This window comes from Bombina bombina, chromosome 6 (genome assembly GCF_027579735.1).
Source record: "Bombina bombina isolate aBomBom1 chromosome 6, aBomBom1.pri, whole genome shotgun sequence".
NCBI lineage: Eukaryota > Metazoa > Chordata > Amphibia > Anura > Bombinatoridae > Bombina > Bombina bombina.
This window is the reverse complement of record NC_069504.1, coordinates 275,259,164-275,284,789: the sequence shown is the minus strand read 5'-3', so window position 1 is coordinate 275,284,789 and position 25,626 is coordinate 275,259,164. Positions and strand designations below refer to the sequence as shown.

The following is a 25,626-nucleotide window of genomic DNA, read 5'->3' as shown; positions in this document are numbered from 1 at the left end:
GGGAGGGAGGGAGACAAGGGAGGGAGGGAGGGAGGGAGAGAGACAGACAAGGGAGGGAGGGAGACAGACAAGGGAGGGAGACAGACAAGGGAGGGAGGGAGACAGACAAGGGAGGGAGGGAGACAGACAAGGGAGGGAGGGAGACAGACAAGGGAGGGAGGGAGGGAGACAGACAAGGGAGGGAGGGAGGGAGACAGACAAGGGAGGGAGGGAGGGAGACAGACAAGGGAGGGAAGGAGACAGACAAGGAAGGGAGACAGACAAGGGAGGGAGGGAGACAAGGGAGGGAGGGAGACAAGGGAGGGAGGGAGACAAGGGAGGGAGACAAGGGAGGGAGGGAGACAAGGGAGGGAGGGAGACAAGGGAGGGAGGGAGACAAGGGAGGGAGGGAGACAAGGGAGGGAGGGAGACAAGGGAGGGAGGGAGGGAGACAAGGGAGGGAGGGACGGAGACAGACAAGGGAGGGAGGGAGGGAGACAGACAAGGGAGGGAGGGAGGGAGACAGACAAGGGAGGGAGGGAGGGAGACAGACAAGGGAGGGAGGGAGGGAGACAGACAAGGGAGGGAGGGAGGGAGACAGACAAGGGAGGGAGGGAGGGAGACAGACAAGGGAGGGAGGGAGGGAGACAGACAAGGGAGGGAGGGAGGGAGACAGACAAGGGAGGGAGGGAGGGAGACAGACAGACAAGGGAGGGAGGGAGACAGACAGACAAGGGAGGGAGGGAGACAGACAAGGGAGGGAGGGAGACAGACAAGGGAAGGAGGGAGACAGACAAGGGAAGGAGGGAGACAGACAAGGGAGGGAGGGAGGGAGACAAGGGAGGGAGGGAGGGAGACAGACAAGGGAGGGAGGGAGGGAGACAGACAAGGGAGGGAGGGAGGGAGACAGACAAGGGAGGGAGGGAGGGAGACAGACCAGGGAGGGAGGGAGGGAGACAGACAAGGGAGGGAGGGAGGGAGACAAGGGAGGGAGACAAGGGAGGGAGGGAGGGAGGGAGACAAGGGAGGGAGGGAGACAAGGGAGGGAGGGAGACAAGGGAGGGAGACAAGGGAGGGAGGGAGGGAGACAAGGGAGGGAGGGAGACAAGGGATGGAGGGAGGGAGACAAGGGATGGAGGGAGACGAGGGAGGGAGACAAGGGAGGGAGGGAGGGAGACAAGGGAGGGAGGGAGACAAGGGAGGGAGGGAGGGAGACAAGGGAGGGAGGGAGGGAGACAAGGGAGGGAGGGAGGGAAGGGAGGGAGGGAGACAGACAAGGGAGGGAGGGAGACAGAGAAGGGAGGGAGGGAGACAGACAAGGGAGGGAGGGAGACAGACAAGGGAGGGAGGGAGACAGACAAGGGAGGGAGGGAGACAGACAAGGGAGGGAGGGAGACAGACAAGGGAGGGAGGGAGGGAGGGAGACAAGGGAGGGAGGGAGGGAGACAAGGGAGGGAGGGAGACAAGGGAGGGAGGGAGACAAGGGAGGGAGGGAGACAAGGGAGGGAGGGAGACAAGGGAGGGAGGGAGACAAGGGAGGGAGGGAGACAGACAAGGGAGGGAGGGAGACAGACAAGGGAGGGAGGGAGACAGACTAGACAGAGAAGGGAGGGAGGGAGGGAGACAGACAAGGGAGGGAGGGAGGGAGACAGACGAGGGAGGGAGGGAGACAGACAAGGGAGGGAGGGAGACAGACAAGGGAGGGAGGGAGACAGGCGAGGGAGGGAGACAGACAAGGGAGGGAGGGAGGCAGACAAGGGAGGGAGGGAGGGAGACAAGGGAGGGAGGGAGGGAGACAAGGGAGGGAGGGAGGGAGACAAGGGAGGGAGGGAGACAAGGGAGGGAGGGAGACAAGGGAGGGAGGGAGACAAGGGAGGGAGGGAGGGAGACAGACAAGGGAGGGAGGGAGACAGACAAGGGAGGGAGGGAGACAGACAAGGGAGGGAGGGAGACAGATAAGGGAGGGAGGGAGACAGACTAGACAGACAAGGGAGGGAGGGAGACAGACTAGACAGACAAGGGAGGGAGGGAGACAGACTAGACAGACAAGGGAGGGAGGGAGACAGACTAGACAGACAAGGGAGGGAGGGAGGGAGACAGACAAGGGAGGGAGGGAGACAGACAAGGGAGGGAGGGAGGGAGACAGACAAGGGAGGGAGACAGACAAGGGAGGGAGGGAGACAAGGGAGGGAGGGAGGGAGACAAGGGAGGGAGACAGACGAGGGAGGGAGACAGACAAGGGAGGGAGGGAGACAGACAGACAAGGGAGGGAGGGAGACAGACAAGGAAGGGAGGGAGGGAGACAGACAAGGAAGGGAGGGAGACAGACAAGGAAGGGAGGGAGACAGACAAGGAAGGGAGGGAGACAGACAAGGAAGGGAGGGAGACAGACAAGGGAGGGAGGGAGACAGACAAGGGAGGGAGGGAGACAGACAAGGGAGGGAGGGAGACAGACAAGGGAGGGAGGGAGACAGACAAGGGAGGGAGGGAGACAGACAAGGGAGGGAGGGAGACAGACAAGGGAGGGAGGGAGACAAGGGAGGGAGGGAGACAAGGGGGAGGGAGGGAGAAGGAGGGAGACAAGGGAGGGAGGGAGACAAGGGAGGGAGGGAGGGAGACAAGGGAGGAGGGAAGGGAGGGAGACAAGGGAGGGAGGGAGACAGACAAGGGAGGGAGGGAGACAGACAAGGGAGGGAGGGAGACAGACAAGGGAGGGAGGGAGGCAGGGAAGGGAGGGAGGGAGGGAAGGGAGGGAGGGAGGGAGACAGACAAGGGAGGGAGGGAGGGAGGGAGGGAGACAGACAAGGGAGGGAGACAGACAAGGGAGGGAGGGAGACAAGGGAGGGAGGGAGACAAGGGAGGGAGGGAGACAAGGGAGGGAGGGAGACAAGGGAGGGAGGAGGAGACAAGGGAGGGAGGGAGACAAGGGAGGGAGGGAGGGAGACAAGGGAGGGAGGGAGGGAGGGAGACAAGGGAGGGAGGGAGGGAGGGAGACAAGGGAGGGAGGGAGGGAGACAAGGGAGGGAGACAAGGGAGGGAGACAAGGGAGGGAGACAGACAAGGGAGGGAGGGAGGGAGACAGGGAGGGAGGGAGACAGACAAGGGAGGGAGGGAGACAAGGGAGGGAGGGAGACAAGGGAGGGAGACAGACGAGGGAGGGAGACAGACAAGGGAGGGAGGGAGACAGACAGACAGACAAGGGAGGGAGGGAGACAGACAAGGAAGGGAGGGAGGGAGACAGACAAGGAAGGGAGGGAGACAGACAAGGAAGGGAGGGAGACAGACAAGGGAGGGAGGGAGACAGACAAGGAAGGGAGGGAGACAGACAAGGGAGGGAGGGAGACAGACAAGGGAGGGAGGGAGACAGACAAGGGAGGGAGGGAGACAAGGGAGGGAGGGAGGGAGACAAGGGAGGGAGGGAGACAAGGGAGGGAGACAAGGGAGGGAGGGAGACAAGGGAGGGAGGAAGACAAGGGAGGGAGGGAGACAGACAAGGGAGGGAGGGAGACAGACAAGGGAGGGAGGGAGGCAGACAAGGGAGGGAGGGAGGCAAGGGAGGGAGGGAGGGAGACAGACAAGGGAGGGAGGGAGGGAGACAGACAAGGGAGGGAGGGAGACAAGGGAGGGAGGGAGACAAGGGAGGGAGGGAGACAAGGGAGGGAGGGAGACAAGGGAGGGAGGGAGACAAGGGAGGGAGGGAGGGAGGGAGACAAGGGAGGGAGGGAGGGAGACAAGGGAGGGAGGGAGACAGACAGGGGAGGGAGGGAGACAGACAGGGGAGGGAGGGAGGGAGGGAGACAAGGGAGGGAGGGAGACAAGGGAGGGAGGGAGACGAGGGAGGGAGACAAGGGAGGGAGGGAGGGAGGGAGGGAGGGAGACAAGGGAGGGAGGGAGACAGACAAGGGAGGGAGGGAGGGAGGGAGGGAGACAAGGGAGGGAGGGAGACAGACAAGGGAGGGAGGGAGACAAGGGAGGGAGACAAGGGAGGGAGGGAGGGAGACAAGGGAGGGAGGGAGGGAGACAAGGGAGGGAGGGAGGGAGACAAGGGAGGGAGACAAGGGAGGGAGGGAGGGAGACAAGGGAGGGAGACAAGGGAGACAAGGGAGGGAGACAAGGGAGGGAGGGAGGGAGACAAGGGAGGGAGGGAGGGAGGGAGACAAGGGAGGGAGGGAGGGAGGGAGACAAGGGAGGGAGGGAGACAAGGGAGGGAGGGAGACAAGGGAGGGAGGGAGACAGACAGGGGAGGGAGGGAGACAGACAGGGGAGGGAGGGAGACAGGGGAGGGAGACAAGGGAGGGAGGGAGGGAGGGAGACAAGGGAGGGAGGGAGACAAGGGAGGGAGGGAGACAAGGGAGGGAGGGAGACAAGGGAGGGAGGGAGACAGACAAGGGAGGGAGGGAGACAAGGGAGGGAGGGAGGGAGACAAGGGAGGGAGGGAGGGAGACAAGGGAGGGAGGGAGACAGACAAGGGAGGGAGGGAGACAGACAAGGGAGGGAGGGAGACAGACAAGGGAGGGAGGGAGACAGACAAGGGAGGGAGGGAGACAGACAAGGGAGGGAGGGAGACAGACAAGGGAGGGAGGGAGACAGACAAGGGAGGGAGGGAGACAGACAAGGGAGGGAGGGAGACAGACAAGGGAGGGAGGGAGACAGACAAGGGAGGGAGGGAGACAGACAAGGGAGGGAGGGAGACAAGGGAGGGAGGGAGACAGACAAGGGAGGGAGGGAGACAAGGGAGGGAGGGAGACAGACAAGGGAGGGAGACAAGGGAGGGAGGGAGACAGACAAGGGAGGGAGACAAGGGAGGGAGGGAGACAGACAAGGGAGGGAGACAGACAAGGGAGGGAGGGAGACAGACAAGGGAGGGAGGGAGACAGACAAGGGAGGGAGGGAGGGAGACAAGGGAGGGAGGGAGACAGACAGGGGAGGGAGGGAGACAGACAGGGGAGGGAGGGAGGGAGGGAGACAGGGGAGGGAGGGAGACAGACAGGGGAGGGAGGGAGGGAGGGAGACAGACAAGGGAGGGAGGGAGGGAGACAAGGGAGGGAGGGAGACAGACAAGGGAGGGAGGGAGACAAGGGAGGGAGGGAGGGAGACAAGGGAGGGAGGGAGGAAGACAAGGGAGGGAGGGAGACAGACAAGGGAGTGAGGGAGACAGACAAGGGAGTGAGGGAGACAGACAAGGGAGTGAGGGAGGGAGACAGACAGGGGAGGGAGGGAGACAGACAGGGGAGGGAGGGAGACAGGGGAGGGAGGGAGACAGACAGGGGAGGGAGGGGAGGGAGGGAGGGAGACAGACAGGGGAGGGAGGGAGACAGACAGGGGAGGGAGGGAGACAAGGGAGGGAGGGAAGGGAGGGAGGGAGACAGACAAGGGAGGGAGGGTGGGAGACAAGGGAGGGAGGGAGACAGACAAGGGAGGGAGACAAGGGAGGGAGGAAGGGAGACAAGGGAGGGAGGAAGGGAGACAAGGGAGGGAGGGAGACAAGGGAGGGAGGGAGGGAGACAAGGGAGGGAGGAAGGGAGACAAGGGAGGGAGGGAGACGAGGGAGGGAGACGAGGGAGGGAGACGAGGGAGGGAGACGAGGGAGGGAGACGAGGGAGGGAGACGAGGGAGGGAGACAAGGGAGGGAGACAAGGGAGACAGAGACAGATAAGGAAGACAGGGAGGGAGGGAGACAGATAAGGGAGACAGATAAGGGAGACAGATAAGGGAGACACATAGGGAGAGAGATAGGGAGAGAGATAGGGAGACAGATAGGGAGAGAGATAGGGAGACAAATAGGGAGACACATAGAGAGACACATAGAGAGACACATAGAGAGACAGACAAGAGAGACAGATAAAAGAGACAGATAAAAGAGACAGATAAAAGAGACAGATAAAAGAGACAGATAAAAGAGACAGATAAAAGAGACAGACAGGGAGAGACAGACAGGGAGAGACAGACAGGGAGAGACAGACAGAGAGAGAAAGACAGAGAGTCAGACAGAGAGTCAGACAGAGAGTCAGACAGAGAGTCAGACAGAGAGAGAGACAGAAAGAGACAGAAAGAGACAGAAAGAGACAGAAAGAGACAGAAAGAGACAGAAAGAGACAGAAAGAGACAGAGGGAGACAGAGGGGAAGACAGAGAGAGAGACAGAGGGGGGACACACAGAGAGAGAGACAGAGAGAGAGAGAGAGACAGAGAGAGAGAAAGAGAGACAGAGAGAGAGAAAGAGAGACAGAGAGAGACAGAGAGAGAGAAAGAGAGACAGAGAGAGACAGACAAAGAGAGAGAAAGAGAGACAGAGAGAGACAGAGAAAGAGAGACAGAGAAAGAGAGAGAAACAGACATACAGACAGTGAGAGAGAGACTCACAAAATACAATCAGACCAAAATCAAATATTGGAAAAAGGTAATAGTCCCAGTATATAACTAATAGTTGCCAGTTACATTTTGACTCTCACCTATCCATATTGAAGATTCATACCCTAAGAATGAATTCTGGTGTGTGCAGAAACCTGCCCGTCTTCTATCCATAGCCATGTTCTACAGTTATAATGAACAAACAATATCATCCCAAAGGCCAAATTTGCATCAGTGAATTCTCAAATTGGCAGTACACATAGATAAATTCCTGCTAGGGAGTTGCACGCATTGCACAACCCTATCAAATGCCAACTGTATTCTGCGCGGGAGCTGCAACGCTTGTAACATTCAAGCAGGATTTTGTTGGCAAGGAGTGAAATATAATGCTGCCCTCACATGGGCAGATCTCACTCAATTTTCAAAAACCCACAAAAAGCCAGTTATCTTGCATTTTCCCAGTCACCTAGTGCCAAGTTTTTATTTCTTTGAGAAAAAAATGCTTCTCATGCAAATTTTAGTATGATTTTTGGACTTTTCTTTTGCAGTAGCTCTAAACACTTTAAAACATTTTGGCCTCTTAGGTGTGACATATCTATGTTTCGCTCATTCATTTTATTTTAAATATTAATGGTATATTCTGTTTCAAATGTGAAAACCCCATTCAAAAATCCATGTAAGGCACTTTGTCCAGCTCATTTGGTGGAATAGACTCCATTCTTCTGAAAGCACCTCTCTGTAAGAATGAAGAGACAAGGCATGATTACACACAATACTTACTCTGCTGCATTGTCTACAATAAGTTGGGATTCTGCTCTGTGATTTGTTCGAAGCTCAATAGCCCACTGCATGGAGTCAAGCCTTTTAAAAATGTCAGCAAGTAGATTTCCAGGCTCAATACTAGGAAGTTGTCGGACATCACCTGTAAAATTAAGAAAGTCGTAAGTATGTCAGGTTTATGCTTTTTATTTACATCACGTATAGAAAATAAAATAATATTCTTAAAGTGCCATAAAACATGTTATCTGAGCATATCCTAAAAAGCTAATTAAGTAAAAAATAGTTTGCATAAAAAGATTTTTAAAAATTGCTGGCAAGTATTTTAAAATAATTTTCAAAAATAAGCAAAATGACTTACATAGCCATGCTGTCTGGAGTAGCCTGATCCACCCCCTTATCAGTGTTTAGCATCACAAACACAGGCATTGTATTTCACTGCTGCTTATTAGCTTCTAGGCATGCTCCAGCAGATGAGTGTTAAAGGCTTTATTCTACCAAAGCAAAGGTAGATATAGATACAGCCATAGAAGGAAATGTGTGGGGGGAGTTAAGAGCTGTACAATTTGGAAACTTAAAGGAAAGGATTAATGGCAAGGCACTGCAGTATAAATTTAAAGGTAAAGTAATTAAAGTACATACTATTCATTTTGTCTCTATCCCAACTTGTTTTAGGTCCCTTTAAGATCAAAAATGTCACGAATCCCTTCACTGCTAAGCCATTTCACTTTTTACCTTCACTACACATAAACTATAGCTTTTTTTTTTTTTTTAGGAAAATATAGAAATAACTAAAAATAGGTAAACAGCACAACATGAAATAAAAAACCCATAAATTCTTACATAAATTTCTAGGGTGTACAATACATAGAAAAAGAAAATTTATGCTTACCTGATAAATGTATTTCTTTTTTGACACGCTAAGTCCACGGATCATCTTAATTACTAATGGAATATTCACCTCCTGGTCAGCAGGAGGCGACAAAGAGCACCACAGCAAAGCTGTTAAATAGCTCCTAACTTCCCTCCCAACCCAGTCATTCAACCAAAGTCAAGGAGAGAAAGGAAGTAATAAGGTGCAGAGGTGTCTGAAGTTTATAAACCCAACAACCTGTCTCTTACAAAAAACAGGGCGGGCTGTGGACTCATTGTGTCAAAAAAGAAATAAATTTATCAGGTAAACATAAATTTTCTTTTCTTTTTAATGACACGAGTCCACGGATCATCTTAATTACTAATGGGAATCAATACCCAAGCTAGAGTACACAAATGATACGGGAGGGACAAGGGAACCTAAACGGAAGGCACCACTGCTTGAAGAACCTTTCTCCCAAAAGCGGCCTCAGCCGAGGAAAAAGTATTAAATTTGTAGAATTTTGAAAAAGTGTGAAGAGAGGACCAAGTTGCAGCCTTGCAAATCTGTTCCACAGAAGCTTAATTTTTGAATGCCAATGAGGAAGCAACAGCCCTCGTGGAATGAGCCGTAACTCTCTCTGGAGGCTGCTATCCAGCAGTCTCATATGCAAAACGTATGATACTCTTCAGCCAAAAAGAAAGAGAAGTAGCCATAGCTTTCTGTCCCTTACGTTTCCCTGAGAAAACAACAAACAATGCAGAAGACTGACGAAAATCCTTAGTCGTCTGCAGGTAAAACTTTAAAGCACGAACCACGTCCAAATTGTGCCAAAGTCGTTCCTTCTGAGAAGTAGGATTGGGACACAAAGAAGGAACAACAATCTCCTGATTAATGTTCCGATCAGAAACTATTTTAGGAAGAAATCCTAATTTAGTACATAGAACTACCTTGTCAGAATGAAAAATAAGGTAAAGGGACTCGTACTGCAATGCCGAGAGCTCTGACACGAGCAGAAGAAATAGCAACAAGAACAAGAAATAAAACTTTCCAAGATAACCACTTAATATCTAAGGAATGCATAGGCTCAAACGGAACCCCTTGAAGAACCTTAAGAACTAAATTCAGACTCCATGGAGGAGTAACTGGTTTGAACACAGGTCTGATCCTGACCAGGGCCTGACAAAAAGATTGTACATCTGGAATCTCTGCCAGACGTTTGTGTAACAAATTAGATAAGGCAGAGATTTGACCCTTTAGGGAACTTGTCGATCATCCTTTCTCCAAACCCTCTTGGAGAAAGGACAAAATTCTCAGAATCATAACTCTACTCCATGAGAAACCCTGGGATTCACACCAGTAGCGATATTTACGCCATATCTTATGGTAAATCTTTCTAGTGACAGGCATACGAGCCTGAATCATGGTCTCTATGACCGAGTCAGAAAAACCCTGCTTGGATAAAATTAAGCGTTCAATCTCCAAGCAGTCAGCTTCAGAGAAACTAGATTTGGGTGAAGGAAGGGTCCCTGTATTAGAAGGTCCTTCCTCAATTGAAGTCTCCAAGGTGGCAGAGATGCCATGTCCACCAGATCTGCATACCAAATCCTACGAGGCCAAGCCGGTGCTATGACGATCACCGATGCCCTCTCCTGCTTGATTCGAGCAATGACCCGAGGAAGAAGAGCAAACGGAGGAAATAGGTATGCTAGACTGAAGGTCCAAGGGACCGCCAGGGCATCTATCAGCTCCTCCTGGGGGTCCATGGACCTCAACCCGTATCTCAGGAGCTTGGCATTCTGTGGGGCTGCCATGAGATCCAATTCCAGCTGACCCCACTTGAAAATCAGGTTGGAGAACACTTCCGGATGGAGTTCCCACTCCCCTGGATGTAAGATCTGCCTGCTCAGGAAATCCGCCTCCCAGTTGTCCATCCCTGGGATGTGGATCGCCGACAGACAGCAAGAGTGGGCTTCCGCCCACTGGATTATTTTGGCTACCTCGGTCATCGCTAAGGAACTCCTCGTTCCTCCCTGATGATTGATGTAAGCCACTGAAGTTATGTTGTCCGACTGGAACCTGATAAACCGGACCGAGGCTAACTGGAGCCAGGCCAGAAGAGCATTGAAGATCACTATCAGTTCCGAAATGTTTATAGGAAAAACAGACTCTGACTGAGTCCAAACTCCCTGAGCCTTTAGGGAGCCCCAGACTGCTCCCCACCCTAGAAGGATGGCGTCTGTTGTCACAATCACCCAAGAAGGTCTGCGAAAGCAGGTTCCCTGGGAGAGATGATCCAGAGACAACCACCATTGAAGAGAATCCCTTTTCTCCTGCTCCAGTAGTATTCAAGGAGACAAATCCGCATAATCTCCGTTCCATTGCCTGAGCATGCTTAACTGCAGAGGTCTGAGGTGGAACCGAGCAAACGGGATGATATCCATTGCTGCCACCATCAGCCTGATTAACTCCATGTACTGAGTCACTGACGGCCGAGGAGTGGACTGAAGGAATAGACAAGTATCGATAATCTTTGATTTCCTGACTTCTGTCAGAAAAATCTTCATAGACAGGGAATCTATTATGGTACCCAAGAAAGTTACCCTTGTATTTGGGACTAAGGAACTCTTTTCCAAATTTACCTTCCACCCGTGAGATTGTAGGAAGGATAACACCATGTCCGTGTGGGATCCTGCTTGTTGAAAGGATGACGCCGGGACTAGGATGTCGTCCAGATAGGGTGCCACTGCAATGCCCCGTGACCGAAGCACCGCCAACAGCGATCCCAGAACCTTTGTGAAAATTCTGGGAGCTGTGGCAAGACCGAAAGGAAGAGTCACGAACTGGAAGTATTTGTCCAGAAAGGCAATCCTTAGGAACTTGTGATGATCCCTGTGAATAGGAACATGTAGGTACTTTAAATCCACTGTTGTCATAAATTGACCCTCTTGGATCAAGGGAAGAATGGAACGAATAGTTTCCATCTTGAAGGACGGTACCCTGAGAAATTTGTTTAGACTCTTGAGATCTAAAATTGGTCTGAAGGTTCCCTCCTTTGTGGGAACCACGAACAGATTGGAATAAAAACCCCAACCCTGTTCCTGTACTGGAACGGGAAAGATCACTCCCAGGGTGGAGAGGTCTCCTACGCAGTGTAAGAACGCCTCTCACTTTGTCTGGTCTGCAGATAATCTTGAAAGTAGAAACCTGCCTCTGGTTTGTATCCCTGGTACACTATTTCTATTACCCAGGGATCCTGAACATATTGAACCCAAGCCTGAGCGAAGAAGGAAAGTCTACGCACTACCAGATCCGGTCCCGGATCGGGGGCATGTCCTTCATGCTGTCTTGGATTTTTGGACTGTTTTCCCTTATTCCAAGACTGATTGGGTTTCCATGCAGGTTTGGATTGTTCCTGCTTGGATGCGGAAGAGGAAGAATTTCCCTTGAAATTTCGAAAGGAACGAAAATTACTCTGTCGTCCTTTTTGTTTGTTTCTCTTATCTTGAGGGAGCAGATGACCATTACCTCCCGTGATATCAGAGATAATTTCCGTCAGGCCAGGTCCAAACAAGGTCTTCCCCTTGTAAGGAATAGCCAGAAGCTTAGACTTAGAGGAAACATCAGCAGACCAAGGTTTTAACCATAAGGCTCTGCGAGCTAAAATAGAGAAACCCGAAATCATTGCTCCCAGTTTGATAACTTGAAAGGAAGCATCCGTTAATAAAGAAATTAGCTAGTTTAAGAGCTTTTATCCTATCTTGGATTTCATCTAAAGAAGTTTCTGTCCTGATAGAATCGGACAACGCATCAAACCAATATGACGCTGCACTAGTGACGGTAGCAATGCACACAGCTGGCTGCCATTGCAAGCCCTGGTGCGCATACATCTTTTTGCGTAAACCCTCTAATTTTTTGTCCATAGGATCTTTGAAGGCACAGCCATCCTCAATGGGAATAGTAGTTCTCTTAGCCAAGGTGGAAACGGCCCCTTCCACCTTGGAAACTATTTGCCAAGCCTCCCTAATAGAGTCGGCTATGGGAAACATTTTTTTGAAAATAGGAGATGGAGAAAAAAGGTATTCCCAGTCTCTCCCACTCCTTAGCAATGATCTCAAAAGCTCGGTCTGGGACTGGGAACACGTCTGTCGAGGAAGGAACCTCAAAATATTTGTTCAGCTTACTGGACTTCTTAGGAACAACAACTAACATGGAGTCGCTGTCATCCAAAGTAGCTAAAAGCTCCTTAAGTAACAGCCGGAGGTGTTCTAGCTTGAACCTAAAAGATAGAACCTCAGTATCAGCATAAGGAATTACACTTTCCGAATCTGAAATTTCACCTTCAGATGCTACTACGGTATCCTCCTCCTCAGGCCTCTGGGAGGGGACCTCCGAAATCAAACCTCGCTTACTGAATGTTTGATTTTCCTCTTACGCTTTCACTGCAACATTGGAAAAGCAGACAACGCATCAGAAATTATAGAAGACATGAGAGAAGCGATGTACCTTAAAGTAACTCCCGCAGGAGTTAGCGAGGAAGCGCAGGGCACTGCTTGTGACGGCGGTGAAATTTGGGACGATTGAGGAGAAAGCTGCGGCATATATTGAACCTCGTCATTAGACCCCTGGACAACATCCGCTTTAGAAAAAGTTGGCTCAGAAAAAATATTTTCCCTATAATTTAAAGTCCTTTCCATACATGAGGGACAGAAAGGGATTGGTGGTTCCACATTTGCATCAAAACACAAGGAGCAAGTAACATCTTGCAAGGCCCCTTGGTCCATACTTGTTCACAATTGACCAAATATTTAAAAAAAAATAAAAAAATTAATTTATCTAAAAAAAATTAAAATGAAAAAACGTTACTGTCTCTTTAAATTTAAAACGGTTACTTTTTTACTGCAGACCGTTTAACTTAGCAATCTACAATTGAGTAAAATAATACACCTCTGCACCTCAGCTACGCTGCTGAAGTGCTGCTAACTGACTGGTAACCAGTTAATCCTCCCCTGCATTCAGCTTTAGACAATCCGTTTAGCGCTGCTGAAGAGCAATTTCAACTCCGGTCCTAGAAACGCATCCTCTGCACGGACCATGCACTTTTAGACAAGACCTGACGAACTTTCTTCCTAATGTCTCCCAGACAGAGGCGCAACTAAAGTGGCGGGCAACTCAGTAAGATCCGCCCATCGTGGGCGTTACCATTAGCAAAAAATTACCATTTCGTCATTTTGCAAATATAATATGTACAACCACCAGAGCCATGATATTATCCTTTCTCCAGCCCCAGTGCCTGCATTGTAACGCTGTCATAAGTCCTCTCCAGCCCGGGAGAGTTTACCGTGTCCCTAACATAAAGTGCCACCTCCTTTCCTGTGCCCATTATGTTGAGTAAAAGTGTGCTCACATTTTTCTAAATCCCTTTCTTAATGTACCCCAGAAAAATTAAAGTAGCACTTACCTCTACTTCTGCCTGACAGCAAGGCAGCTCACAGGCTTGAGAGGTCCTCTCCCTCACATCGACCTGTGGAGAATAACAGAGAAATTCATTACCTCAGACTAAAGGATATAGGGCAGCAAGAATACATGGGAGGCGCAGTGAGAATTATGTCCCACAAGTTCCCATTGCTCTAAAGCCACCAATGCTCTACTGAAGAGACTGATATGAACTATTGCTACACCCTAGGACAAAGCAGCACAATCCTGTACCACTTTAAAAATAATAAACTCTTGATTGAAGAATCATAACTAACACCTCACTTTACCACATCCTATCACTAACGTAGGCAAAGAGAATAACTGGGTTGGGAGTGAGGGGGGGTGATATTAAAAAGCTTTGCTGTGGTGCTCTTTGCCGCCTCCTGCTGACCAGGAGGTGTATATCCCATTAGTAATTAAGATGATCCGTGGACTTGTGTCATTAAAAAGAAATACAAACACAAAAAACATAATTAATGTAAGAACTTACCTGATAAATTAATTTCTTTCATATTGGCAAGAGTCCATGAGCTAGTGACGTATAGGAAATACAATCCTACCAGGAGGGGCAAAGTTTCCCAAACCTCAAAATGCCTATAAATATACCCCTCACCACACCCACAATTCAGTTTAACGAATAGCCAAGTAGTGGGGTGATAAAGAAAGGAGTAAAAAACATCAACAAAGGAATTTGGAAATAATTGTGCTTTATACAAAAAATCATATCCACCATAAAAAAGAGTGTGTCTCATGGACTCTTGCCAATATGAAAGAAATGAATTTATCAGGTAAGTTCTTACATAAATTATGTTTTCTTTCATGTAATTGTCAAGAGTCCATGAGCTAGTGACGTATGGGATAGTAATACCCAAGATGTGGAACTCCACAGAAGAGTCACTAGAGAGGGAGGTAAAAAATAATAACAGCCATTTTCCGCTGAAAAAATTAATCCACAACCCAAAACATAAAGTTTATTCTCATAATGAAAAGGAAAAAACTTAAACATAAGCAGAGGAATCAAACTGAAACAGCTGCCTGAAAAACTTTTCTACCAAAAACTGCTTCCAAAGAAGCAAATACATCAAAACGGTAGAATTTAATAAAAGTATGCAAAGACCAAGTTGCTGCTTTGCAAATCTGATCAACTGAAGCTTCATTCTTAAAAGCCCACAAAGTGGAGACTGATCTAGTAGAATGAGCGGGGCCTGACACGACTCCAAATAAGCATGATGAATCAAAAACTTTAACCAAGATGCCAAGGAAATGGCATAAGCCTTCTGACCTTTCCTAGAACCAGAAAAGATAACAAATAGACTAGAAGTCTTCCTGAAATCTTTAGTAGCTTCAACATAATATTTTAAAGCTCTCACCACATCCAAAGAATGTAAGGATCTCTACAAAGAATTCTTAGGATTAGGACACAAAGAAGGGACAACAATCTCTCTATTAATGTTGTTAGAATTCACATTCTAGCAGAAGAGATGGCCAAAAGGAACAACACTTTCCAAGAAAGTAGTTTAATGTCCAAAGAATGCATAGGCTCAAATGGAGGAGCCTGTAAAGCCTTCAAAACCAAAATTAAGACTCCAAGGAGGAGATATTGATTTAATGACAGGCTTGATACAGACCAAAGCCTGTACAAAACAGTGAATATCAGGAAGCTTAGTAATCTTTCTGTGAAATAAAACAGAAAGAGCAGAGATTTGTCCCTTCCAAAGCATCCTGAAGAAACTGTAAAATTCTAGGAACTCTAAAAGAATGCCAAGAGAATTTAGGAGAAGAACACCATGAAATATGTCTTCCAAACTCGAAAATAAATCTTCCTAGAAATAGATTTACGAGCCTCTAAAATAGTATTAATCACAGAGTCAGAGAAACCTCTATGACTAAGCACTAGGCGTTCAATTTCCATACCTTCAAATTTAAAGATTTGAGATCCTGATGGAAAAGCAGACCTTGAGATAGAAGGTCTGGCCTTAATGGAAGTGGCCAAGGTTGACAACTGGACATCCGAACAAGATCCACATACCAAAACCTGTGAGGCCATGCTGGAGCTACTAGCAACACAAACGATTGTTCCATGATTATTTTGGAGATCACTCTTGGAAGAAAAACTAGAGGTGGGAAAATATAAGCAGGTTGGTAACACCAAGGAACTATTAGCACATCCACCGCTTCCACCTGAGGATCCCTGGACCTGGACAGGTACCTGGGTAGTTTCTTGTTTAGATGGGAAGCCATCAGATCTATTTCTGGAAGACCCCACATCTGAACAATCTGAGAAAACACATCTGGGTGGAGCGACCACTCCCCTGGATGTAAAGTCTGACGGCTGAGATAATCCGCTTCCCAATTGTCTATACCTGGGATATGAACCGCAGAAATTAGACAGGAGCTGGATTCCACCCAAGCAAGTATCCGAGATAATTCTTTCATAGCTTGGGGACTGTGAGTCCCACCCTGATGATTGACATATGCCACAGTTGTGATATTGTCTGTCTGAAAACAAATGAACGGTTCTCTCTTCAACAGAGGCCAAACCTGAAAATAGCAAGGAGTTCTAAAATATTGATTAGTAACCTGGCCTCTTGAGATTTCCAAACCCCTTGTGCTGTCAGAGATCCCCAGACAGCTCCCCAACCTGAAAGAATTGCATCTGTTGTAATCGCAGTCCAGGTTGGATGAACAAAAGAGGCCCCTTGAACTATACGATGGTGATCTAACCACCAAGTCAGAGATAGTTGAACATTGGGATTTAAGGATATTAATTGTGATATCTGTGTATAATCCCTGCACCATTGGTTCAGCATACAAAGCTGGAGAGGTCTCATATGAAAACGAGCAAAAGGGATGGCGTCCGATGCTGCAGTCATGAGACCTAAAACTTCCATGCACATAGCTACTGAAGGGAATGATCGAGACTGAAGGTTCCGACAAGCTGAAACCAATTTTAATTGTCTCTTGTCAGAGACAGAGTCATCGACACTGAATCTATCTGGAAACCTAAAAAGGTGACCCTTGTCTGAGGAATCAAAGAACTTTTTGGTAAATTGATCCTCCAACCATGTTTTTGAAGAAACAACACTAGTTGATTCATGTGAGATTCTGCAGAATGTAAAGACTGAGCTAGTACCAAGATATCGTCCAAATAAGGAAACACTGCAATACACCGTTCTCTGATTACAGAGAGTAGGGCACGAGAACCTTTGAAAAACAGAATTTATGCTTACCTGATAAATTACTTTCTCCAACGGTGTGTCCGGTCCACGGCGTCATCCTTACTTGTGGGATATTCTCTTCCCCAACAGGAAATGGCAAAGAGCCCAGCAAAGCTGGTCACATGATCCCTCCTAGGCTCCGCCTACCCCAGTCATTCGACCGACGGACAGGAGGAAATATGCATAGGAGAAACCATATGATACCGTGGTGACTGTAGTTAGAGAAAATAATTCATCAGACCTGATTAAAAAAAACAGGGCGGGCCGTGGACCGGACACACCGTTGGAGAAAGTAATTTATCAGGTAAGCATAAATTCTGTTTTCTCCAACATAGGTGTGTCCGGTCCACAGCGTCATCCTTACTTGTGGGAACCAATACCAAAGCTTTAGGACACGGATGAAGGGAGGGAGCAAATCAGGTCACCTAAACGGAAGGCACCACAGCTTGCAAAACCTTTCTCCCAAAAATAGCCTCTGAAGAAGCAAAAGTATCAAATTTGTAAAATTTGGCAAAAGTGTGCAGAGAAGACCAAGTCGCTGCCTTACATATCTGGTCAACAGAAGCCTCGTTCTTGAAGGCCCATGTGGAAGCCACAGCCCTAGTGGAGTGAGCTGTGATTCTTTCAGGAGGCTGCCGTCCGGCAGTCTCATAAGCCAATCGGATAATGCTTTTAAGCCAAAAAGAAAGAGAGGTAGAAGTTGCTTTTTGACCTCTCCATTTACCAGAATAAACAACAAACAAAGAAGATGTTTGTCTGAAATCTTTAGTAGCCTCTAAATAGAATTTTAGAGCACGGACTACGTCCAAATTGTGTAACAAACGTTCCTTCTTTGAAACTGGATTCGGACACAAAGAAGGTACAACTATCTCCTGGTTAATATTTTTGTTGGAAACAACTTTCGGAAGAAAACCAGGCTTAGTACGCAAAACCACCTTATCTGCATGGAACACCAGATAGGGCGGAGAACACTGCAGAGCAGATAACTCTGAAACTCTTCTAGCAGAAGAAATTGCAACCAAAAACAAAACTTTCCAAGATAATAACTTAATATCTACGGAATGTAAGGGTTCAAACGGAACCCCTTGAAGAATTGAAAGAACTAGATTTAGACTCCAGGGAGGAGTCAAAGGTCTGTAAACAGGCTTGATTCTAACCAGAGCCTGAACAAATGCTTGAACATCTGGCACAGCTGCCAGCCGTTTGTGAAGTAAAACAGATAAAGCAGAGATCTGTCCCTTCAGAGAACTTGCAGATAATCCTTTCTCCAAACCTTCTTGTAGAAAGGATAGAATCTTAGGAATTTTTATCTTGTTCCAGGGGAATCCTTTAGATTCACACCAACAGATATATTTTTTCCATATTTTATGGTAAATTTTTCTAGTTACAGGCTTTCTAGCCTGAATCATAGTATCTATTACAGAATCTGAAAACCCACGCTTTGATAAAATCAAGCGTTCAATCTCCAAGCCGTCAGTTGGAGGGAGACCAGATTCGGATGTTCGAATGGACCTTGAACAAGAAGGTCCTGTCTCAAAGGTAGCTTCCATGGTGGAGCCGATGACATATTCACCAGGTCTGCATAACAAGTCCTGCGTGGCCACGCAGGAGCTATCAAGATCTTGAGATCTAAAATTGGTCTGAATGTTCCCTCTTTTTTGGGAACTATGAACAGGTTGGAGTAAAACCCCATCCCTTGTTCTCCTATTGGAACTGGATGAATTACTCCCATCTTTAACAGGTCTTCTACACAATGTAAGAATGCCTGTCTTTTTATTTGGTTTGAAGATAATTGAGACCTGTGGAACCTTCCCCTTGGGGGTAGATCCTTGAATTCCAGGAGATAACCTTGAGAAACTATTTCTAGTGCCCAAGGATCCTGAACATCTCTTGCCCAAGCCTGAGCGGAGAGAAAGTCTGCCCCCCACCAGATCCGGTCCCGGATCGGGGGCCATCCCTTCATGCTGTTTTGGTAGCAGTGGCAGGCTTCTTGGCCTGCTTACCCTTGTTCCAGCCTTGCATCGGTCTCCAGGCTGGTTTGGGTTGTGAAGTATTACCCTCTTGCTTAGAGGATGTAGAATTAGAGGCTGGTCCGTTTCTGCGAAAGGGACGAAAATTAGGCTTATTTTTAGCATTAAAAGACCTATCCTGAGGGAGGGCGTGGCCCTTTCCCCCGGTGATGTCTGAAATAATCTCTTTCAAATCAGGACCAAACAGTGTTTTACCCTTGAAAGGGATGTTAAGCAATTTTGTCTTGGAAGACACATCCGCTGACCAAGACTTTAGCCAAAGCGCTCTGCGCGCCACGATAGCAAACCCTGAATTTTTCGCCGCTAATCTAGCTAATTGCAAAGCGGCATCTAAAATAAAAGAGTTAGCCAATTTAAGTGCTTGAACTCTGTCCATAACCTCCTCATACGAGGATTCTTTATTGAGCGACTTTTCTAGTTCTTCGAACCAGAAACACGCTGCCGTAGTGACAGGAACAATGCATGAAATTGGTTGTAGAAGGTAACCTTGCTGAACAAACATCTTTTTAAGCAAACCCTCTAATTTTTTATCCATAGGATCTTTGAAAGCACAACTATCTTCTATAGGGATAGTAGTGCGTTTGTTTAGAGTAGAAACCGCCCCCTCGACCTTGGGGACTGTCTACCATAAGTCCTTTCTGGGGTCGACAATAGGAAATAATTTCTTAAATATAGGGGGAGGAACAAAAGGTATGCCGGGCCTTTCCCACTCCTTATTTACTATGTCCGCCACCCGCTTGGGTATAGGAAAAGCATCGGGGGGCACCGGAACCTCTAGGAACTTGTCCATCTTACATAATTTCTCTGGAATGACCAAATTGTCACAATCATCCAGAGTAGATAATACCTCCTTAAGCAGTGCGCGGAGATGTTCTAATTTAAATTTAAATGTTACAACATCAGGTTCAGCTTGTTGAGAAATTTTTCCTGAATCTGAAATTTCTCCCTCAGACAAAACCTCCCTCCTGGCCCCTTCAGATTGGTGTGAGGGTATGTCAGAACAGTTATCATCAGCGTCCTCTTGCTCTTCAGTGTTTAAAACAGAGCAATCGCGCTTTCTCTGATAAGTAGGCATTTTGGATAAAATGTTTGCAATAGAATTATCCATTACGGCCGTTAATTGTTGCATGGTAATAAGTATTGGCGCACTAGATGTACTAGGGGCCTCTTGTGTGGGCAAAACTGGTGTAGACACAGAAGGGGATGATGCAGTATCATGCTTACTCCCCTCATTTGAGGAATCATCTTGGGCAATATCATTATCTGTGGCATCATTGTCCCTACTTTGTTTGGACACTATGGCACAATTATCACATAAATTTAAATGGGGAGAAACATTAGTTTTCATACATATAGAACATAGCTTATCTGATGGTACAGACATGTTAAACAGGCTTAAACTTGTCAACAAAGCACAAAAAACGTTTTAAAATAAAACCGTTACTGTCACTTTAAATTTTAAACTGAACACACTTTATTACTGAATATGTGAAAAAGTATGAAGGAATTGTTCAAAATTCACCAAAATTTCACCACAGTGTCTTAAAGCCTTAAAAGTATTGCACACCAAATTTGAAAGCTTTAACCCTTAAAATAACGGAACCGGAGCCGTTTTTACATTTAACCCCTATACAGTCCCAGTTATCAGCTTTGCTGAGACCCAACCAAGCCCAGAGGGGAATACGATACCAAATGACGCCTTCTATAAGCTTTTTCAGTGGTTCTTAGATCCTCACACATGCATCTGCATGCCTTGCTCTCCAAAAACAACTGCGCATTAGTGGCGCGAAAATGAGGCTCTGCCTATGACTAGAAAAGGCCCCCATCTGAAAAAGGTGTCCAATACAGTGCCTGCCGTTTTTTAAAACAATCCCCAGATTATAATAATTATTAAGAGTTATAATCTGCAAAATATGCTTAGCAAAGTAATCGTTTTAGCCAGAAAAATGTCTACCAGTTTTTTAAGCCCTTATGAAGCCCTTTATTCTTTTACTTAATCTAAGAAAATGGCTTACCGGTCCCCATAGGCGAAATGACAGCCTTCCAGCATTACATAGTCTTGTTAGAAATGTGGCCAGTCATACCTCAAGCAGAAAAGTCTGCCAACTGTTTCCCCCAACTGAAGTTACTTCATCTCAACAGTCCTGTGTGGAAACAGCAATCGATTTTAGTAACGTTTGCTAAAATCATCTTCCTCTTACAAACAGAAATCTTCATCTCTTTTCTGTTTCAGAGTAAATAGTACATACCAGCACTATTTTAAAATAACAAACACTTGATTGAAGGATAAAAACTACATTTAAACACCAAAAAACTCTTAACCATCTCCGTGGAGATGTTGCCTGTGCAACGGCAAAGAGAATGACTGGGGGTAGGCGGAGCCTAGGAGGGATCATGTGACCAGCTTTGCTGGGCTCTTTGCCATTTCCTGTTGGGGAAGAGAATATCCCACAAGTAAGGATGACGCCGTGGACCGGACACACCTATGTTGGAGAAAGATTCTTGGAGCTGTCGCTAGGCCAAATGGAAGAGCGACAAATTGGTAATGCTTGTCTAGAAAAGAGAATCTCAGAAACTGATAGTGGTCTGGATGAATCGGAATATGAAGATATGCATCCTGTAAGTCTATTGTGGACATATAATGCACTTGCTGAACAAAAGGCAGAATAGTCCTTATAGTCACCATTTTGAAAGTTGCCACTCTTACATAACGATTCAAAATTTTCAGATCCAGAACTGGCCTGAATGAATTTTCTTTCTTTGGGACAATGAATAGATATGAATAAAACCCCAGACCCTGTTCCTGAAACGGAACTGGTATGATTACCCCTGAAAGCTCCAGGCCTGAAACACACTTCAGAAAAGCCTGAGCCTTTAATGGATTTGCTGGGATACGTGAGAGAAAAAATCTTCTCACAGGAGGTCTTACTCTGAATCCTATTCAGTACCCTTGAGAAACAATACTCTGAATCCATTGATTTTGGACAGAATCTGCCCAAATACTTTGGAAGAATCTTAATCTGCCCCCTATACGTGAGTACCCACTTGGCTTTTTGCTTACTGTACCCACATATATTTGATGATACCATACATGAGGCGCCCCTCTGTTCTTCCTTATTCTTCATAGTAAACCCGGACCAGTCGGTGAGGAGGAAGCAGCCAGTACTTGTTCCCTTGGATCTAAAGAGGACTTTTTGTTTTTTACATTGTTAAAAATGATAAAATATCCATATTATTCTTTCTCTCTCTTTATTTTTGGGATAATTTTGTATATATCATATATATTCCATTTTGGTATCTAATTAATAGTTAGGATCTATTGTATATTGCACATATCTAGTATATCTGTCTTCTCACTAGCGCCCCCTCACTGTGACTAGTCCTTATTATAAATCTGCCCCCTACCAGATGAGCTGGAATGAGGGCCGCACCTTCATGCAGACTTGGGGGCTGGCTTTGGTTTCTTAAACGGTTTGGATTTACTCCAACTTGAAGAAGGTTTCCAATTTGAACCAGATTCTTTGGGGGAAGGATTAGGTTTCTGTTCCTTATTTTGTCGAAAGGAACGAAAACGGATAGAAGCTTTAGATTTACCCTTAGGTCTTTTATCCTGAGGCAAAAAAACTCCCTTCCCCCCAGTGACAGTTCAGTTAAAATAATCGAATCCAACTGAGAACCAAATAACTTATTACCTTGGAAAGAAAGAGATAGTAATCTAAACTTAGATACCATGTCATGGCATTACAATATTTGAGCCACAAAGCTCTTCTAGCTAAAATAGCTAAAGACATAGATTTAACATCAATTTTGATGATATCAAAAATGGCATCACAGATAAAATGATTAGCGTGTTGAAGCAAGCGAACAATGCTAGACAAATCAGGATCCATTTCCTATTGCGCTAAACTTTCCAACCAAAAAGTTGATGCAGCTGCAATATCAGCCATAGAAATGGCAGACCTGAGAAAATAGCCAGAATATAAATAAGCTTTCCTTAGATAAGATTCAAGATTCCTATCTAATGGGTCTTTAAAAGAAGTACTATCTTCCATAGGAATAGTAGTACGTTTAGCAAGAGTAGATATAGCCCCATCAACTTTGGGGATCTTTTCCCAAAACTCCAATCTAACTGCTGGCAAAAGATACAATTTTTTAAACCTTGAAGAAGGAATAAAAGAAGTGCCAGACCTATTCCATTCCTTATAAATCATATCAGAAATAGCATCAGGAACTGGAAAAACCTCTAGAGTAACCACAGGAGATTTATAAACTGAATTTAAATGTTTACTAGTTTTAATATCAAGAGGACTAGTTTCCTCAATATCCAAAGTAATCAACACCTCTTTTAACAAGGAACCAATATACTCCATTTTAAATAAGTAGATTTGTCAGTGTCAATGTCTGAGGAAGGATCTTCTGAATCAGATAGATCCTCATCAGAGGAGGATAATTCAGTATGTTGTCATTCATTTGAAATTTCATCAACTTTATGAGAAGTTTTAAAAGACCTTTTACATTTATTAGAAGGCGGGATGGCAGACAAAGCCTTCTGAATCGCATCAGCAATAAAATCTTTTATATTCACAGGTATATCATGTACATTAGATGTTGAAGGAACAACAAGCATTGTACTATTACTGATAGACACATTCTCTGCATGTAAAAGCTTATCATGACAACTATTACATACCACAGCTGGAGATATTATCTCCACAAATTTACAACAGATGCACTTCGCTTTGGTAGAACTGTTATCAGGCAGCAGGGTTCCAACAGTGGTTTCTGAGACAGGATCAGATTGAGACATCTTGCAAATGTAAGAGGAAAAACAACATATAAAGCAAAATTATCCATTTCCTTATATGGCAGTTTCAGGAATGGGAAAAAAACATAATTTATGTAAGAACTTACCTGATAAATTCATTTCTTTCATATTAGCAAGAGTCCATGAGCTAGTGACGTATGGGATATACATTCCTACCAGGAGGGGCAAAGTTTCCCAAACCTCAAAATGCCTATAAATACACCCCTCACCACACCAACAAATCAGTTTAACGAATAGCCAAGAAGTGGGGTGATAAAAAAGTGCGAAAGCATATAAAATAAGGAATTGGAATAGTTGTGCTTTATACAAAAAAGTCAGAACCACCAAAAAGGGTGGGCCTCATGGACTCTTGCTAATATGAAAGAAATGAATTTATCAGGTAAGTTCTTACATAAATTATGTTTTCTTTCATGTAATTAGCAAGAGTCCATGAGCTAGTGACGTATGGGATAATGACTACCCAAGATGTGGATCTTTCCACGCAAGAGTCACTAGAAAGGGAGGGATAAAATAAAGACAGCCAATTCCTGCTGAAAATAATCCACACCCAAAATAAAGTTTAATGAAAACATAAGCAGAAGATTCAAACTGAAACCGCTGCCTGAAGTACTTTTCTACCAAAAACTGCTTCAGAAGAAGAAAACACATCAAAATGGTAGAATTTAGTAAAAGTATGCAAAGAGGACCAAGTTGCTGCTTTGCAAATCTGATCAACCGAAGCCTCATTCCTAAATGCCCAGGAAGTAGAAACTGACCTAGTAGAATGAGCTGTAATCCTTTGAGGCGGAGTTTTACCCGACTCGACATAAGCATGGTGAATTAAGGATTTCAAACAAGATGCCAAAGAAATGGCAGAAGCTTTCTGACCTTTCCTAGAACCGGAAAAGATGACAAATAGACTAGAAGTCTTACGGAAAGACTTAGTAGCCTCAACATAATATTTCAAAGCTCTAACAACATCCAAAGAATGCAACGATTTCTCCTTAGAATTCTTAGGATTAGGACATAATGAAGGAACCACAATTTCTCTACTAATATTGTTGGAATTCACAACCTTAGGTAAAAATTCAATATTTTTAGATCCAGAACTGGTCTGAAGGAATTCTCCTTCTTGGGTACAATGAAGAGATTCGAATAAAACCCCAGCCCCTGTTCCAAAACTGGAACTGGCATAATTACTCCAGCCAACTCTAGATCTGAAACACATTTCAGAAATGCTTGAGCTTTCACTGGGTTTACTGGGACACGGGAAAGAAAAAATCTCTTTGCAGGAGGTCTTATCTTGAAACCAATTCTGTACCCTCTGAAACAATGTTCTGAATCCAAAGATTGTGAACAGAATTGATCCAAATTTCTTTGAAAAACGTAATCTGCCCCCTACCAGCTGAGCTGGAATGAGGGCCGCACCTTCATGTGGACTTAGAAGCTGGCTTTGCTTTTCTAGAAGGCTTGGATTTATTCCAGACTGGAGATGGTTTCCAAACTGAAACTGCTCCTGAGGATGAAGGATCAGGCTTTTGTTCTTTGTTGAAACGAAAGGAACGAAAACGATTATTAGCCCTGTTTTTACCTTTAGATTTTTTATCCTGTGGTAAAAAAGTTCCTTTCCCACCAGTAACAGTTGAGATAATAGAATCCAACTGAGAACCAAATAATTTATTACCCTGGAAAGAAAGGGAAAGTAGAGTTGATTTAGAGCATTCCAAGTTTTAAGCCATAAAGCTCTTCTAGCTAACCCCTTAAGGACCAGCGACGTACCCTGTATGTCGCTGGCCTTTTTTTGGGACTTGATTGTTTTATAGTGCGGTCTTGCCACCAGCGTTGAGACTGCTCTATTCCACAAAGCCTGCTGGAGGGAGGGAATTAATAGCGTGTTCTTGCTAGACTTGTGCTATTATGTCCTGAAAAAAACCTTAACGACCAGTGACATACAGGGTACATTGTGGTCATTAAGGGGCTAAAATAGCTAGAGACATAAACCTGACATCAACGCTGATAATATCAAAAATGGCATCACAGATAAAATTATTAGCATGTTGAAGAAGAATAATAATATTATGAGAATCATGATCTGTTACTTGTTGCGCTAAAGTTTCCAACCAAAAAGTTGAAGCTG

At 46.0% G+C, this 25,626-nt stretch overlaps 1 protein-coding gene across 1 annotated transcript in view; it reads right to left on the bottom strand.

Annotated features, from left to right (window-relative positions):
• HELB (DNA helicase B) overlaps positions 1-25,626 on the bottom strand; it is a 518,950-nt gene that overhangs the window by 341,827 nt on the left and 151,497 nt on the right. Inside the window, exon 9 of the mRNA XM_053719225.1 lies at positions 7,110-7,251. Coding sequence (XP_053575200.1) covers positions 7,110-7,251 — 142 coding nt within the window. The remainder of the gene's footprint in view (positions 1-7,109; positions 7,252-25,626) is intronic.